Source organism: Neophocaena asiaeorientalis, unplaced genomic scaffold, assembly GCF_003031525.2.
Source record: "Neophocaena asiaeorientalis asiaeorientalis breed wild unplaced genomic scaffold, Neophocaena_asiaeorientalis_V1.1 scaffold157, whole genome shotgun sequence".
NCBI classification, from domain to species: domain Eukaryota; kingdom Metazoa; phylum Chordata; class Mammalia; order Artiodactyla; family Phocoenidae; genus Neophocaena; species Neophocaena asiaeorientalis.
This window is the reverse complement of record NW_020174140.1, coordinates 288,324-303,069: the sequence shown is the minus strand read 5'-3', so window position 1 is coordinate 303,069 and position 14,746 is coordinate 288,324. Positions and strand designations below refer to the sequence as shown.

The following is a 14,746-nucleotide window of genomic DNA, read 5'->3' as shown; positions in this document are numbered from 1 at the left end:
ATACCAAAAAAAAAAAAAAAAAAAAAAAAAGTTAAAAACATTAGAATAGCTGTTTATACTTCATAGGCAGTTTGGAAAATAATTGTATTTACTTTAATTTTCATATTTAATTTAATTTTTACCTTTCTACTTTAGTTGTGGTGATCTGAAAAGGAGGAGGCAAGAATATCTGGTTTCACTTTTAGAACCTTTTATTAATACTTAAGGTCTTATCTCCATGTAAGAGAAAATGGTAATATATCTAAGGCTAGAAAACAGTTGCTTTCAAAGGAACAGATTCTATATCTCTTGGTACATTTTCTTTGCTTTGCTCTTTTCTTTGCTCTGAAAAGTATTACTTAGAGGGATTCAGTGTGTATTTGAGATAGAATGTAGGAGAAAATGACCATTTAAAATTGTGTTCTGGGGCTTTCCTGGTGGCGCAGTGGTTGAGAGTCCGCCTGCCGATGCAGGGGACACGGGTTTGTGCCCCGGTCCGGGATGATCCCACATTCCGTGGAGTGGCTGGGCCCATGAGCCATGGCCACTGAGCCTGCGCGTCCGGAGCCTGTGCTCCGCAGCGGGAGAGGCCACGGCAGTGAGAGGCCTGCATACTGCAAAAAAAAAATTGTGTTCACATTTAGTATGTTGTGGAACTTTTAAACTTTAGGCCTCTTCTGATTTAGTTGTACGTTTCAAGCATCTTCTGAGTAGGGAAAAAAACAGAAGACAAGCTGTTCTAGTTCAAGCTCATCACTAACATCTCTCTGGAAGTTGTATGTCTGAGACTCCTGGTGCCCAAGGGAAATGACAACAGGGGGGCTTACAGAGAGGAGCGAGGATCAGTGCATGGTCTCAGTGTGAGATGGAGTCAGGAGCAAATACTCATCCTTTGTCCTTCCTGGGAAATAACTTGTAGCTTCTACTCCTTAGCACTGATGTCCTTGAAACCTGGTGGGAATCTGTGCTGGCAGCCATTTCAAAGTAGATTATAAAGTACAAGAAGGAGGAATTATTTAGAGAAACTATTAGTAGGAAAAGAAAATGTGAAATTTAAACATGGTTTTTATAAAGTCCTTTGGGTTTCACTGAGGAATGATTTTATTTAGGGACGAGGTTACAGCTTTTTATGTTGTTACATCATATTCATAAACTTGAAGCTTGAAGTATGGTTTAAGTCTTTACTACTACTAGTAATACTAATAAATATAAGAAGTGATCTTTAAGCATTGGAGAAAAAATAGTATAGTGTTCTATTTTTCTGAGTATGTAGAACACAGGATAATAAATATATGTTGTCCTTTTTCCTTCAGATGGATATTATTATTTGTTTTAAAGTTTGTAAGTGGCATATTTCTTAAGAGTTTAATAAATCATCTGCAGAATATTCTTTTTAGGCATCTTTTCTATGTATGTGCTTTTTTTAATATAATAAATTTATTTATTTATTTTTGGCTGCGTTGGGTCTTCGTTGCTGCACGCAGGCTTTCTCTAGTTGTGGCGAGCAGGGGCTACTCTTTATTGCGGTGCACGGGCTTCTCATTGCGGTGGCTTCTCTTGTTGCAGAGCGCAGGCTCTAGGCGCGTGGGCTCAGTAGTGGCTCGCAGGGTCTGGAGTGCAGGCTCAGTAGTTGTGGCACACAGGCTTAGTTGCTCCGTGGCACGTGGGATCTTCCCAGACCAGGGCTCGAAGCTGTGTCCCCTGCATTGGCAGGCAGATTCTTAATCACTGTGCCACCAGGGAAGCCCCTATGTATGTGCTTTTAAATTTGCTTTGGGAATTGTTATATTTCTTTATATTTAGAAGCTGATACATTAGGCAGGATTTAGCCAGTTAAGGAATATTTTACATATTGTTTTACTGTTGTTATTGATAATTGTGGTTTTATTGTTGTAGTAATAAACTATAATAACATTTTACTTGAGCCAATTATATTGAAATAAAATTAACTGAATTCTAATAAAATTTTTACTTGAAAAATAATTAATTGTGGTAGATAAGTGCTTTTTTCTTTTTTTTCCTTGTTTATAGGCAGTACTTAATTTTCCTAAATATTGTGAACCTGTTGTTAAAGGAGAAGGTAACTATACTTTTACTATAATAATATTTCTTTTGAAAAAAGTTTCTGTAATTTTAAATTATTGAAATTTTCTCTCTTTGGAGTAGCAAGTGAACGTGATACTCGCAAACTCTGGAGAAATATTGAACCTCATTTGAAAAAAGCCATGCAAACTGTTTATCTCAGGGAAATATCAAGGTAATTTTCTATTTAGTATATGTGTTTTTTCTATATTTGGGATATTCACTAAAATGTACATGTTTTCCTTTACCTTCTTCACATTGGGCAAAAACTCTTGTGATTTGAATCATTTCTTATTATTTTGGGAAGGACAATTTTTAGCCAGTATGTTACACAAGGCATATTTCTAATAATTGCTAATTTTTTAAAATCTGGAAAGCTACAGGAAAATCAGTTTCAGCTTTGTTTTTTATATTTATGTTAGATATTTGAATGGTATAATAAAAAATTGATTATTAAAGAAACGTATAAGTCAAGTCATAAATCTACATTTGTCTGTTATTAGACTTTCATAGTAATGAAGCTGCTTAGGAGACATGGTTGCACAGACATAGAGTAGTGAGAACATAGTTCTGATTTCCAGCTTAGCCGTTTTCTGCCTTATGAGGTCTTAGCAATTCACCTAAAACCTCTAGACCTCGGATCCCTCTTCTAACAGTCCTTAAAAGATTTCAGTAATATATGTGAAGATGATTTGTGAATAATAAAGTGCCTTATAGGTGTTAGGTTTAGCCTACATTACAAAGCAACATAGGAAGTTTAAAAACATCAACGCTTTTGTCTTTTTTCACTTTCTAACCAATTTTGTTATTTTTCTTTCATGAATACCTTATTCTATACTTTGTGCTTGATTTAATTAGCTGATTATAAGAATATAATAGTTTCTAAATAAGTAGAAACATTACAAAGATATTATTATTCCTCTTTTTAATAATTAATGACAATGTTTGGAAGTCACAGAATAGAAAAGCTTGTGATCTGATCTTTTAAAGGTAGAAAAATTTGGATGCTTGTTAAAGTGACTCTTACATAGTAATAGAAGGACTTCCAGTTTCCCATAGGATAGTGTTGGCCACCTAAATCAAGTTCTCTCCACAAGGTCAGTATTTGCTTTCCTTACTGACCCTCCACAAGGTCAGTAAGGAAAGCAAATAAAATCACTCATAACCCTTGCCAATAAAATCACACTGCAATATGACTAGGAGTCTACAGAGCTGACTGTAAACTTCAGTTTATATGTAAATAGTGAAATAAATAACTGAAGCCAGCAAAGCCAACCCTGGGGCTTATGCTGAAGTGAAAAGTTAAGCAAAGACTATAAGGAAAAGAGGAGAGGACAGTGGCGACAGGGGATGGGGTCGACTTGTAGTGATGAAATACAAATGAATCACCTCCAGAAAGAGAGTCCAACCCTGAGTGGGATAATACTGAGAACAAGTGAGACCCGAAGGATTAGAGCACTGGCTACTGAAGAATCAAAAGGAAGTGTTTCAAGAGTATGTAGACAAGAATTAACAAGGCAGATTTGGGAAAGTACTGTTTTTGAGGGGGGATGGAGAGGTGATTTGGAAGGACATGGCATCTGGAGGCTTGGTGGTGAAGAATGAAGCAAGGGGTGGAAATTAAGGCAAAAATATGTCACTTACAAAGGAAAGTGAATCTAATAAAGCAAGACAACAAGTGAGCAACATTTTCAAGAAACTTGAGAGAGGATGTGTAAGCCAAGGAATTTTATATCTAGCCAACCTATCATGCAGGTATCGTGGCTATAGAAAAACAGTTTTAAACATGTGAGAACTCAGGGAACACTATACTCATAAACACTTCCTGAAGAGTCTGCTAGTGACAGTGCTGGTGCAATGGAGATGACTGGGGAGACTTGAGCAAAAGGAATGATGAGCACCAAATTTGATTAATGTTAGCTCAAAACGAAAAGATGGGAATGAGGGTAGAAGAACACTATGTATATGTTACATACTTTGACAGGATTGGGAATAACACAGTTACAAAGTTAAAAAATGGGAAAAGAAGAGAAAGAGAAAGGGCAAAGTAGAATAAACTCATTGTTTGCTGTACAGGTAAAAGAGGGTGTCAGAATAATTCAGAACCTAAAACTATTAAAAAAAAGTACTCAAAGAAGTCTCACACCCCATTATTCCTTTCATTCATTTCTTAAGCACATATATAATTTCTGATTTGTACTCATTTTCTTTTACAAGGATGCATATATAATATAACATCTTTATATATGCAATTAATATATAATCTTTAGTATGTTTCTTTCACAAAAAGGTATAGAACACAGAAATAAGCATTGCTAATTTGACCTCCTGCCTTACCGAGGCATTCTGAAAACTTTTTCTTTAATGGGGTACACCCATTTATATTTATTGATAGGAAATATATATGTTTTATTAACTGTTGTATTAATTTGCAGAATTTCCTATGTGGTTATTTTCTTTGTCTTTTTGAAAAAAAATTTTGGTATTTAGGGCAGTTTGCATTTTTGTTCCTTTATAATAATAGCATATATAATGCCCTTAGTTACCTTTTTGTCACACTGTGACATAAAGGACCAGTGAGACTCTCCAATAGTGTAGCAGAGAAATGGCATTCTAAGCCTGGTGATACCTCCTGGTCCATTTGAAGTTTCTTCACAGTAAATGACTCAGCTGTTTTCCCTGCTACCCCTAACCTCCATTCACCTGTGTATAATAAAATTTTTACTAAATTAAAGAAAAATAATCATCACATATTTCATATTTTCTAATTGAGATTAAATAATTGGGGTAAGCAGGGCTTCCCTGGTGGTGCAGTGGTTGAGAGTCCGCCTGCCAATGCAGGGGATGCGGGTTCCTGCCGCGGTCCGGGAAGATCCCACATGCCACGGAGCGGCTGGGCCCGTGAGCCATGGCCGCTGAGCCTGTGCTTCTGGAGCTTGTGCTCCGCAACGGGAGAGGCCACAACAGTGAGAGGCCTGCGTACCAAAAAAATAAATAAATAAATAAAATTGGGATAAGCAGAATGAAGAAAAGGAGAATAAAGCTATAGAAGGTTAGATGCTCACTCAGTAAACTGTTTTTGGGAATATATGTTGGTTTTATAGCTTTTATAAGCAATTTGGACAGATTATGAAAAAGTCTCCAACCTTGTTCCCTGGTAGTGGAACTAAGAGCTGAATCCTTGTAGAATGCCTGCAGAGTTTGTGTTATTGACTGGCTGGGTGTCCTTGGGCAACTTAACCTGTGGGCCTCAGTTTTCTGATGCAATGATACTTTAAGAAATTGTTACGGAGTTTAGAAATGGTGTATAACAATTGTATTTAATATGATAACTGGAATATTGGGAGTTTTATTGTATGGTAGGTGATGTTATTTATTTGTTGGTGCTTTTTGATAGCTTTATAATTATCAGAGGAAAAGAGATTTTAAAAAATTCAACATTTGGGCATTGATATATAAGTTTATATTGTTCTAATATACACTAAATGATTTTGTAGAGGTACCAACATGTATATGTTATTTGTCTTATTTATGAAGAAATTAAATGTATTTTGTTAAATAAAAAAGTTTTAGTTTTTCTACGGCTTTGTTTTAAGTACAGTACATTGATTTTATATGTTTTGAATCCATCATTCCTCTTTCACTTTTTTTTCAGTTCCCAGTGGGAAAAGCTACAGAAAGATGACACAGATCCAGGACAACTGAAAGGTATCAAAGGAAGTGTTGAGACAATTACCAGAGACACTTCTTTAATTGGTTACTAATAATCAGGATATTAAGTTAACACTAAAGATAACATCAGTCAGTAGTGTTATAAAAGATAATTTGCAAGCTACCATGATTTTTTTTTTTCCTGCACCACGCAGCTTGCAGGATCTTAGTTCCCCGACCAGGGATTGAACCTGGGCCCCAGTAGTGAAAGCATCAAGTTCTAACCACTGGACCACCAGGGAATTCCCTACCATGATATTTTAATTAATGATTTTCTTTTAAGCAACACACCAATGTAATAGGAAGAAATGAAGTTTGAATACCAGTTTCTACATGTTGGGTTATATCATGTGAAAACCAAGCAGTTTATATTTCTTTAAATGCTTGTGTTAAAACAATCAATTGTATACCTAATGTTATCTCAGTATATATGTATTTCATGAGTTATGTAATAAAATTCAATTTTATGTTAATGTAGTTTGGGGGATGCATTTCATTTGGTTATATTTTGGAAGTTTTGTGCTTTTGTTTTCTTTAAAGAAACTTACTTTGGGTTTATCCCAACAGAACTACAGTTGACCCTTGAACAACACAGATTTGAATTGCATGGGTCCACTTATACACGGATTTTTTTTCAATAAATGTATTGGAAAATGTTTTGGAGATACACAACAATTTGAAAAAACTGGCAGACGAACTGCATAGCCTAGAAATATCAGAAAAATTAAGAAAAAGTTAGGTATGCCATGAATGCATAATATATATGTAGGTATACATATAACATACAAAATATGTGTTAATTGACTGTTATCAGTAGGCTTCCAGTCAACAGTAGGCTATTACTAGTTACGTTTTTTGGGAGTCAAAAGTTATATGCAGATTTTCTACTGTGGAGGAGAGGGGTGTCTGTGCCCCTAACATTCCCCCACCCTGTATGGGTCAACTTTACTTTTACTTTAAAAAAAAGTAAAGCAACTATCTAAAATACTCTTATATAAAAGTTGGGTCACTAGCCAGTTAGTTGGGTCAGTGGGGGAAGTGGTATGAAATGAAGTGGTATTGAGATTCCATTTCGGTTTTTATTTTTATTTATTTATTTTTAAAGATTTATTGATTGTTTATTTTATTTATTTTTGGCAGTGCCAGGAATTAGTTGTGGAATGCGGGATCTTCATTGAAGCACGTGGGATCTTTCAGCGTGCGGGCTCCTCTCTAGTTGTGGCAGTTGGGTTTTCTCTCTCTAGTTGTGGCGCTTGGGTTCCAGAGTGCATGGGCTCTGTAGTTTGTGGCACACTCTCTAGTTGAGGCGCGCAAGCTCAGTAGTTGTGGTGCGCAGGCTAGTTGCCCTGCGGTATGTGGGATCTTAGTTCCCTGACCAGGGATCGAACCTGTTTCCCCTGCATTGTAAGGTGGATTCTTCACCACTGGACCACTAGGGAAGTCCCTGTTTTGGTTTTTAAATGCTTGAAGTACCATACAAGTGATTTTCAGTTGTGTGTTGTAATGGAAAGAAATAGATACTAGAGTTTAAAAAAAATCTGCAGTAATTTGCTCTGCTGCCTGTGTGGCCTTGAGCCCAACTCAGTGTCTTTATCTAAAATGGAAAGAATATCTACTTTTAAGTTACTGCAGAGATTCAGAGATGCTTAAGGAAAGCACCTAGCACATTGTGTAATCATTATGTAAGCACCTTACACATACTAGATATTTCAGTAAATATCAGATTCCTTTTTCCCTTCCCATAAAAATCATTGCTGCTTGACTGACTCTGTTGTTTTATTTATCCATTCATTCAGTTATTTGTACAAGGTACTGTAGGGATACAAAAAAACATTAGACTTGGCTCCTTCAGTGAACACTGTAGCTTAGTAAGAAATATCACTTATGTTTAATTAATTCTTTATATAAGGTATAAATTTATGTGGATCGTAAGTAAGATACACGAAGTAGGAATTCACAGTAGAGACAAATTTTCTCTTTTGGTGTGGTAGGGGAGCATCAGGGAAGGTTTAATGGAGAGTGTGGCTTTGAAGATCAGGACTTTAGAAGAGGCGGTTAGAAGAGGCGGAGCCAAACAATAACAGAATGAGCAGAACATATCATTAACGATAATGTTTTCCCCACCACCGTCATTATCATGGCACTTTAAGCTCAGGGCACTTTAAAATCTTTTGACTAGAGGGTACCATATGGAAGTCAAAAGATAAGTGAGAAAAGGTAAGAGATACTTAAAATCTAATGGTAGCCCGTTAAATACCTTCATAAAAGTATTTTGTTTTCTAGGTCTCTCGGCATATACTCACGTGGAACTTCCATATTACTCTAAGTTTATTCTCATTGCTGCATACCTCGCTTCTTATAATCCAGCAAGAACTGACAAAAGGTTTTTTCTTAAGGTAATCATTATTTCTTTTTCACTTTATTTTTGCAGATCTAGGGAATATTTTGAAATTCCTCAACACCTGTAAATTTGTAAGGGATAGAGATTAGAATAAGAGATTGCTGAATATGTATTTAGGACTCATTCTTTAAAGATTTTGTTTGTTTATTTTCCTTTAATCATTTATTCTTTATTTCTCACTTTACCTTTGCCAGTCAACAGTGTTATTTGAGAACTTTCTTTAGGATATTGGGGGTGAGTGAGTGCCACTTTTGGGGTGGGGACAGTCTTGGAGCAGACAGGCTAAAAAAGAGGGGTGGTATTAGTGTCTAGTAAGCATGATATGATAAACAACTTGCAGGGAAGTGTTGAGGAAAGAAGGCTTCATGGAGGGGGTAGCATTGCTTGCTGAATTTTGAAAGACAAATTAGTCTGAAAATGACAGCAAAAAACAATATTCCTGAAATGAATGTTGATAAGAAAATTTAGAGGCCCTCAGAACTTCATCCATCAATGGAGCATTCCTCACACTTAAACTTCCCAAAAGGGTTTCTTTAGGATGCGTGAGCCATTACCTCAATCACCTTCCACCTAAGCAAAGACCAACTCTCCTCCAGAGTGAACTCGGGTGCTCTGTGTGGTGTTCTCCCTATAACACTCACTCTCTTACCAAGGCATTATGTCAAGTGGATGAAAATTATCCTTGCAACCAGATATATTTTGCTACACATCCTGAGCAAGTCCAATTACAAGCTGATTAATAAAAAAAATTCAAACTTAACTTTTCTGTTTCCAGAACTTAGCTGTTTTTCCTAACTCCCCAAGCTTTTGTTTACATTGGTTTCTCCATCTAGAATTCCTTCCTCTCCAATCTCTACATGCTTAAATTCCACCTGTTCTTTTTTTTTCCCCCTTTAATCATTTATTTTTGACTTCTCACTTTAAGATCACAGCCTGAATGGGTGAAGTAGGTAGTTTCACAGAAGAAGAGTTCAGATATACCTTACCTAGGTAATAATTCTACATTAAAAAAAATTTAACTAAGGTTTTGTTAAAAATATGAGAGATGGGAATGATTTTAAGGGTAGTAACTCCTTTATTGTTCTGAAGCTCCTACTATAGTATCATGTACTCCATACATCATTATCCAGAACATTCAGGAGGCTCTCTGCATGTATATTAGTTGGAGAAATCTCATTTTAGAATTTTCTTCTTGAAAGCAAATAATATGCTGTTTGATTTATTATTAAATATAATACATTTTTGTCTGTTTATTTTTTGCCTATCTCTACCACTAGTCTTTGGTTTCAAGAGGGCAAGGACTGCATCTATATTTTTTCCCTACTATTGAATCCCAAGTGCTTAACTAAATGCTCTCAGTTTTATGTGAATTGACAGCCTGCCTTACAGAATGAATTGAAAACCCGTTTATCTTTGGAAGTTTTGTTTTTATAGAAATAAATGTGCTGTAATAAATCAATATAAGTTCTTTTAGGAAATATCACTTTTATTTTGAGACCTCTTTCTTTACATGCACAAGTAATCCTGTATACGATCAAAATTGATTTAAAAAGCCTAAAATATGTTGGTATTTTAAGGTGATGTTTTAGGTGATAAATAGAATAAAATAAAAAAGCCTAAGATACATAAGTTACTCTTACGTGTGTCATGTTTTAAACAAATTATGCTTTCTGGTTTTGTGGAATACTATCTTTCATCTTAAAAATTATTTTGCTTGATTGCAGCATCATGGGAAAATCAAGAAAACCAACTTTCTAAAGAAACACGAAAAGGTATTTATGTTGTAATTTCTTTAATGGGAAAAACTTACAAATTTAGAATATTATAGGAAGTTGATAAATGCATAATTGTATGCATTTACCTAGTCATTTGGATGTAAGAAGTTACTTGTATTGATATGGTACCATCATAATGCTGTAGTAGTGTTTTGTTATGTTGGATACAGTGATTGGGGAGGCACAATTCAGGTGAGCTGGTTCTAGAGATAAAAGGGAGTTCACAAAATTTTTCTAGTGAATTAATAGATGAAAAAGGTCACCCTGGAATTTTTAATTAAATATAGCTTAATTTCCTCCTTTCCCCTTTGAAACACCACAAAGATGGCATTGAAGAAATTAAAAAGGTTAAACTAATAAGGACTAAGCAGATGAGAGATCTATAAAATTGGAATTGACTAGTAGATAGATATGTCGGTGACTAAGCACATCAGAGAAGGCGAAAACGTAACCCCCAAAAGAAGCTGATTTGACCCAAGGAATCTGGAAAAGCTTAGGAATTAGAAACACTAAGCAACTTTGAAGGTAGGGGTGTGGGGCAAGTTGAAATTTCCAAAAGGAGCATTTAGACTGTTCAGCTCTCTTGTACATCTTAACCACTGCGGTTTCTCCTGGCAGAAGATAGAGAAGTTAGAACTGTAAACTTTGCACTATAGAAGCTGTGAGTTTTGTTTCTCACTCTCATTGTTAAAAGCAGTTTTGCTCAGTATATGCTTCTGAATTGAGGACATTGTTTTACTGTCTTCTGGCTTTATTACTGCTAAAAAAAAAACTGCTGTGAGTCTTATTCCTGTGTTATTCCTCTGTTTTCTCTGGCTGCTTTCAAGTTCTCTTCTCCTTTTACTTTAGTCTTCTTACAGTTTCTCTGTAGTGTATCTGGGATTGAATTTCTTTTTACTTGGCATTAGTTTTGCTTCCTAAATTTGAATAATGATGCCTTTATTTAATTCTGGTAAATTCTCAGTCATTAACTTTTCAAATATTGCCTCTCCTCCATTCTCTCTGACATGTTTTCCTGAGACGCTGGTTAGGCTTATGATAGACCTTTTCACTCTACCATCTGTGTTTTTTAAGTCTTTATATTCTCCATTCCCTTTCATCTCTGTGTGATGTATTCTGGGTAATTTCTTCAGTTCTCTGTTCTTATTTTCTCTTCACCTTTGTCTGATCTGCTATTTACATCAATTTTGTAATTTCAGTAATGTTATGTGTAATCTTCAGAAATTTTACTGGTTCATTTCAAGTCTATCTGATCACTTTAATATTTTTCCCTAGTCATATTTTTCTTTAACATAAAAAAACCTATTTAATATTCTGTGTCTTATATTTCAGTGTTAGAAGTCCTTGTTAGTCTAATTCCACGTTTTCTATTTTTGCTGATTTGAGCACATAATGTCCTGTTTCCTGAACATTTTATTATTTTTAATTGTTGGCTGAACTTAATCTTTGAATTTTTGAGGCCTGAGATGTGTTCCTTTGAAAGGTTTTACGCGTACTTCTCTGCAAGCACTTGTGAACACTGGTAACCTGGGATCATTTGAAATTCAGTTCTCAGCCTGGGGACTTGCAGACCACAAAGCTATTGTGAATTCTGCCCCCACATCAGTATTAGCTCTGGCTTCTAGTTAAAAGTCACAGGGAAGCCTTTTTTTCTCCCATTCACACAGAGCTAGAGTTTGGCAGGCAGATTTCCTCACCAAATCCATTTGCTTGGCATGGAAAGACTTTTCTAGTATGCCCTTTCACTGAGACATCTCTGATTAGGCTCTCCACTATAGGCAGATCATTGATTTTGTACCCTCTTTCGTATGTATGTAGCTGCTTTGGGTCATAAAGGATGGGTAGGAGGAGAGAGTACTTCTGGCTGAGGTAGGGAGGGAAGGATGTATAGTAGGGCTTGCATTTTGAGTGGGCACTCAGGAATGGTGAGGATTAGATATGCAAAGATGGGAGGAGAAGACATTTTAGTTGAGGAAATGATTTGAGCCAAGAAACAGAGGTAAGATAGTATAGGGTATATACAAGAAATAATGAAATTGGCTGGAGTGTATGGTGAGTTTCAGAGAAAAATCAATTGAGGCCAAACTGTCAAGGAATTTCCTTACTCACCAGTTAAGGTAAGAAAGCCCATCTCTTCACCTCTGTTATCTTGGCACTTGGTGGTAATTGGTGGGTGTTTATTGCACAGATGAATAAATTGAATGAATGAAAGAAGGAAACCAAAGAATGAACATAAAGCTAAAAATTTTAGGCCTTATTCTTTAGACAGAGAAAACTAAGAATGTTGTAGAGGGAGATATATTAGTGCTGATCAGTGAGGACTGTGAAAGAGCTGGCACGTTAGACCATCCTTGTGGAATGAGTGGATTTGTACAAGTCTAGGAAGACAGTCTTGACAGAGGGAACCATATGAACAAAGACACTGTGAAGTTGTCTTTAGTCCTAGGTGAGCTCTAGTTCTTCTGATGTTATTCTTATAGATTTGACTTTTATGTTAGCCTCTTTTGTTTTTGGTTCATGTCATTTTAAAATCTGAGCTTAGTTACTAAAATCTGTGTACGCTTAGGTAGTTTCTTTGTATTTTTGTTCCCTCTCTTTTTGAAATCTTATTGAATGCTTACTCTATGCCATGCACTCTGCTAGATGCTATGGACGTAGTGGAGAACAAAATAACCATTGTCTCTGCTCTCATGAAGCTCTCAATTAGGGCATCAACCATTAAAAGCAAACCACGAGAATAATAATCATAACAGTTGTTTTAAATCTGTTATGTATCTTCAGTTGATAATTCTTTTTCTCTGTATATCCTCAGTTGACACTCATTTTTTAAGATTTTGCTTTTCAGTTCACCTAATGCATGTATGTGATACCAGATTATCTGCCACTTAGTTTATGTGAAAAAGCAGCATTTTTCCTCTCCTCACTCATAGTCCCATTCCCCACAATTAAACTTCTTTTAATTGTTCCTAGTTTTAGTTGTTCTGGTATAAATATCTATAACTCTAAGTTTATTTTCCCATCTCTGTTTTTCTTGGTTTGGCTTGATACCAGTTTTCATTCCATTTTATCTCATTTATTTGGTTTCTTTTTTCGCTTATTTCTTCCATTCGTACAGACTTTCATTCTGTCTAATAAGCTATAGCGAATCTAGTGAGGTATTTCTCACACTTTGGCTTTCTCTCTAGGTGGGAAGCCAGTTTGCATTTATAGCATACAGAATCAGTTCTGTGAAGAAGATAAATGTCATATGCCCTCCATGGCACTAGAACACTTTAATTTTAAATTGGAGATGTGTTTTCTAATCACAAAATAAAAAGTGAAAATCAGAAAAGTGTCAGCAGCATTTCACAGTGTGATTCTCAGCCTGAATTGCCCCCCACTTTATTCCCAACACTTCAGGAATTTGGTAATTTTTACTAACCTCAATTCACTTCTAAGTGTTAATGAGGACAGGGACACCAGTTCCATTTAGATAGCTCAACATTTACCTGTATTTTTTTCTTTCTTCCCTCTAATACAATTTCCTTCATTATCCTTTCATCCATTCATTTATTTAACTAACAATCCCAAGTGCTAGGGATGAAAAAGGTAAATAAAACGTCTCCTGTTTTCAAGGCATTTGTGTAGAAAAGAAAATACATATAAACAAGTATATCATGATGATGATAATAAAAGCTGTTGAGCAGTATAAGCCAAACATTGTTAAGCTCCACATATGATCTTACTTAATTCTCACAATGACCTAATAAATGTAGTTGCTATCATTGTCCTTATTTTCTAGATGAGGAAACTGAATATTAAAGAGAAATTTAGTAACTTGCCCAAGAATACATAGTTAATGTGGTAGAACCAGCATCCAATTCCAGGACTTCTGAATCCAAAGCCTACCATGATGTTTAACCACTGTTCTTAAACTCATACACCTGATAATGATTAGTATCTAGGATTTTTTTTTTTTTGCGGTACGCGGGCCTCTCACTGCTGTGGCCTCTCCCATTGCGGAGCACAGACTCCGGACACGCAGGCTCAACGGCCATGGCTCACGGACCCAGCCGCTCCGCGGCACACGGGATCCTCCCGGACCGGGGCACGAACCCGTGTCCCCCGCACCGGCAGGCAGACTCTCAACCACTGCGCCACCAGGGAAGCCCCTATCTAGGATTTTTAAAGCTCATACAAACTAATAAGAAGAAGGCAAAAATTCAATAGATAAATGGATAAACGATACAAAAAGGATCTGGAAATGTCTAACAAATGTAACATGATTATCACCCTCATTCACTAATGAGAGAAATGCAACTTTAAACAGCACTGAGGTATTATTTTACACTCTAAGGTTGGCAAAACTAAAAAAATGTCTGATGATTCCAAGTGTTGGTGATAATGTGGAAGAATAAGAGGCTGCGTGTTCTGCAGGTTGGTCATACCTAATAAAGTTAATATGTGAACGTACTTTACATTGATCAGGATAGGCTGGACAGTGGTATAGTGAAAAACCAACTCCCTAACCCTCAGTGGCTTAACATAAAAGTTGTATTGCTCATATGTATATATATATATTGCTCACGACACAGTTGGATATGAGTTATGTGGGCCTTTTTTATGGTGGTATAGTGATGTCAAGTGAAACATGGTGGCCTCTTAAGTTGTCACCAAAGGTAAAGAAGACTAAAGGATCCAGTGGTTTGAAAGGCCAGGTTTGGTAGTAGCTCACATCGCTGCCACCCATATTCCGTTGGCCAGAACTCAATCGGATGGCGTCCATCTAACTGCAGGAGAGACTGAGACATGTAGTCTT

The 14,746-nt window shown here is 36.1% G+C and overlaps 1 protein-coding gene across 1 annotated transcript in view; it reads left to right on the top strand.

Moving 5' to 3' along the window:
- The window catches only part of ORC5 (origin recognition complex subunit 5), a 73,875-nt gene that overhangs the window by 23,354 nt on the left and 35,775 nt on the right, over positions 1 to 14,746 (top strand). Inside the window, exons 7-11 of the mRNA XM_024754959.1 lie at positions 2,011 to 2,059; positions 2,146 to 2,236; positions 5,717 to 5,769; positions 8,056 to 8,168; positions 9,898 to 9,945. Coding sequence (XP_024610727.1) covers positions 2,011 to 2,059; positions 2,146 to 2,236; positions 5,717 to 5,769; positions 8,056 to 8,168; positions 9,898 to 9,945 — 354 coding nt within the window. The remainder of the gene's footprint in view (positions 1 to 2,010; positions 2,060 to 2,145; positions 2,237 to 5,716; positions 5,770 to 8,055; positions 8,169 to 9,897; positions 9,946 to 14,746) is intronic.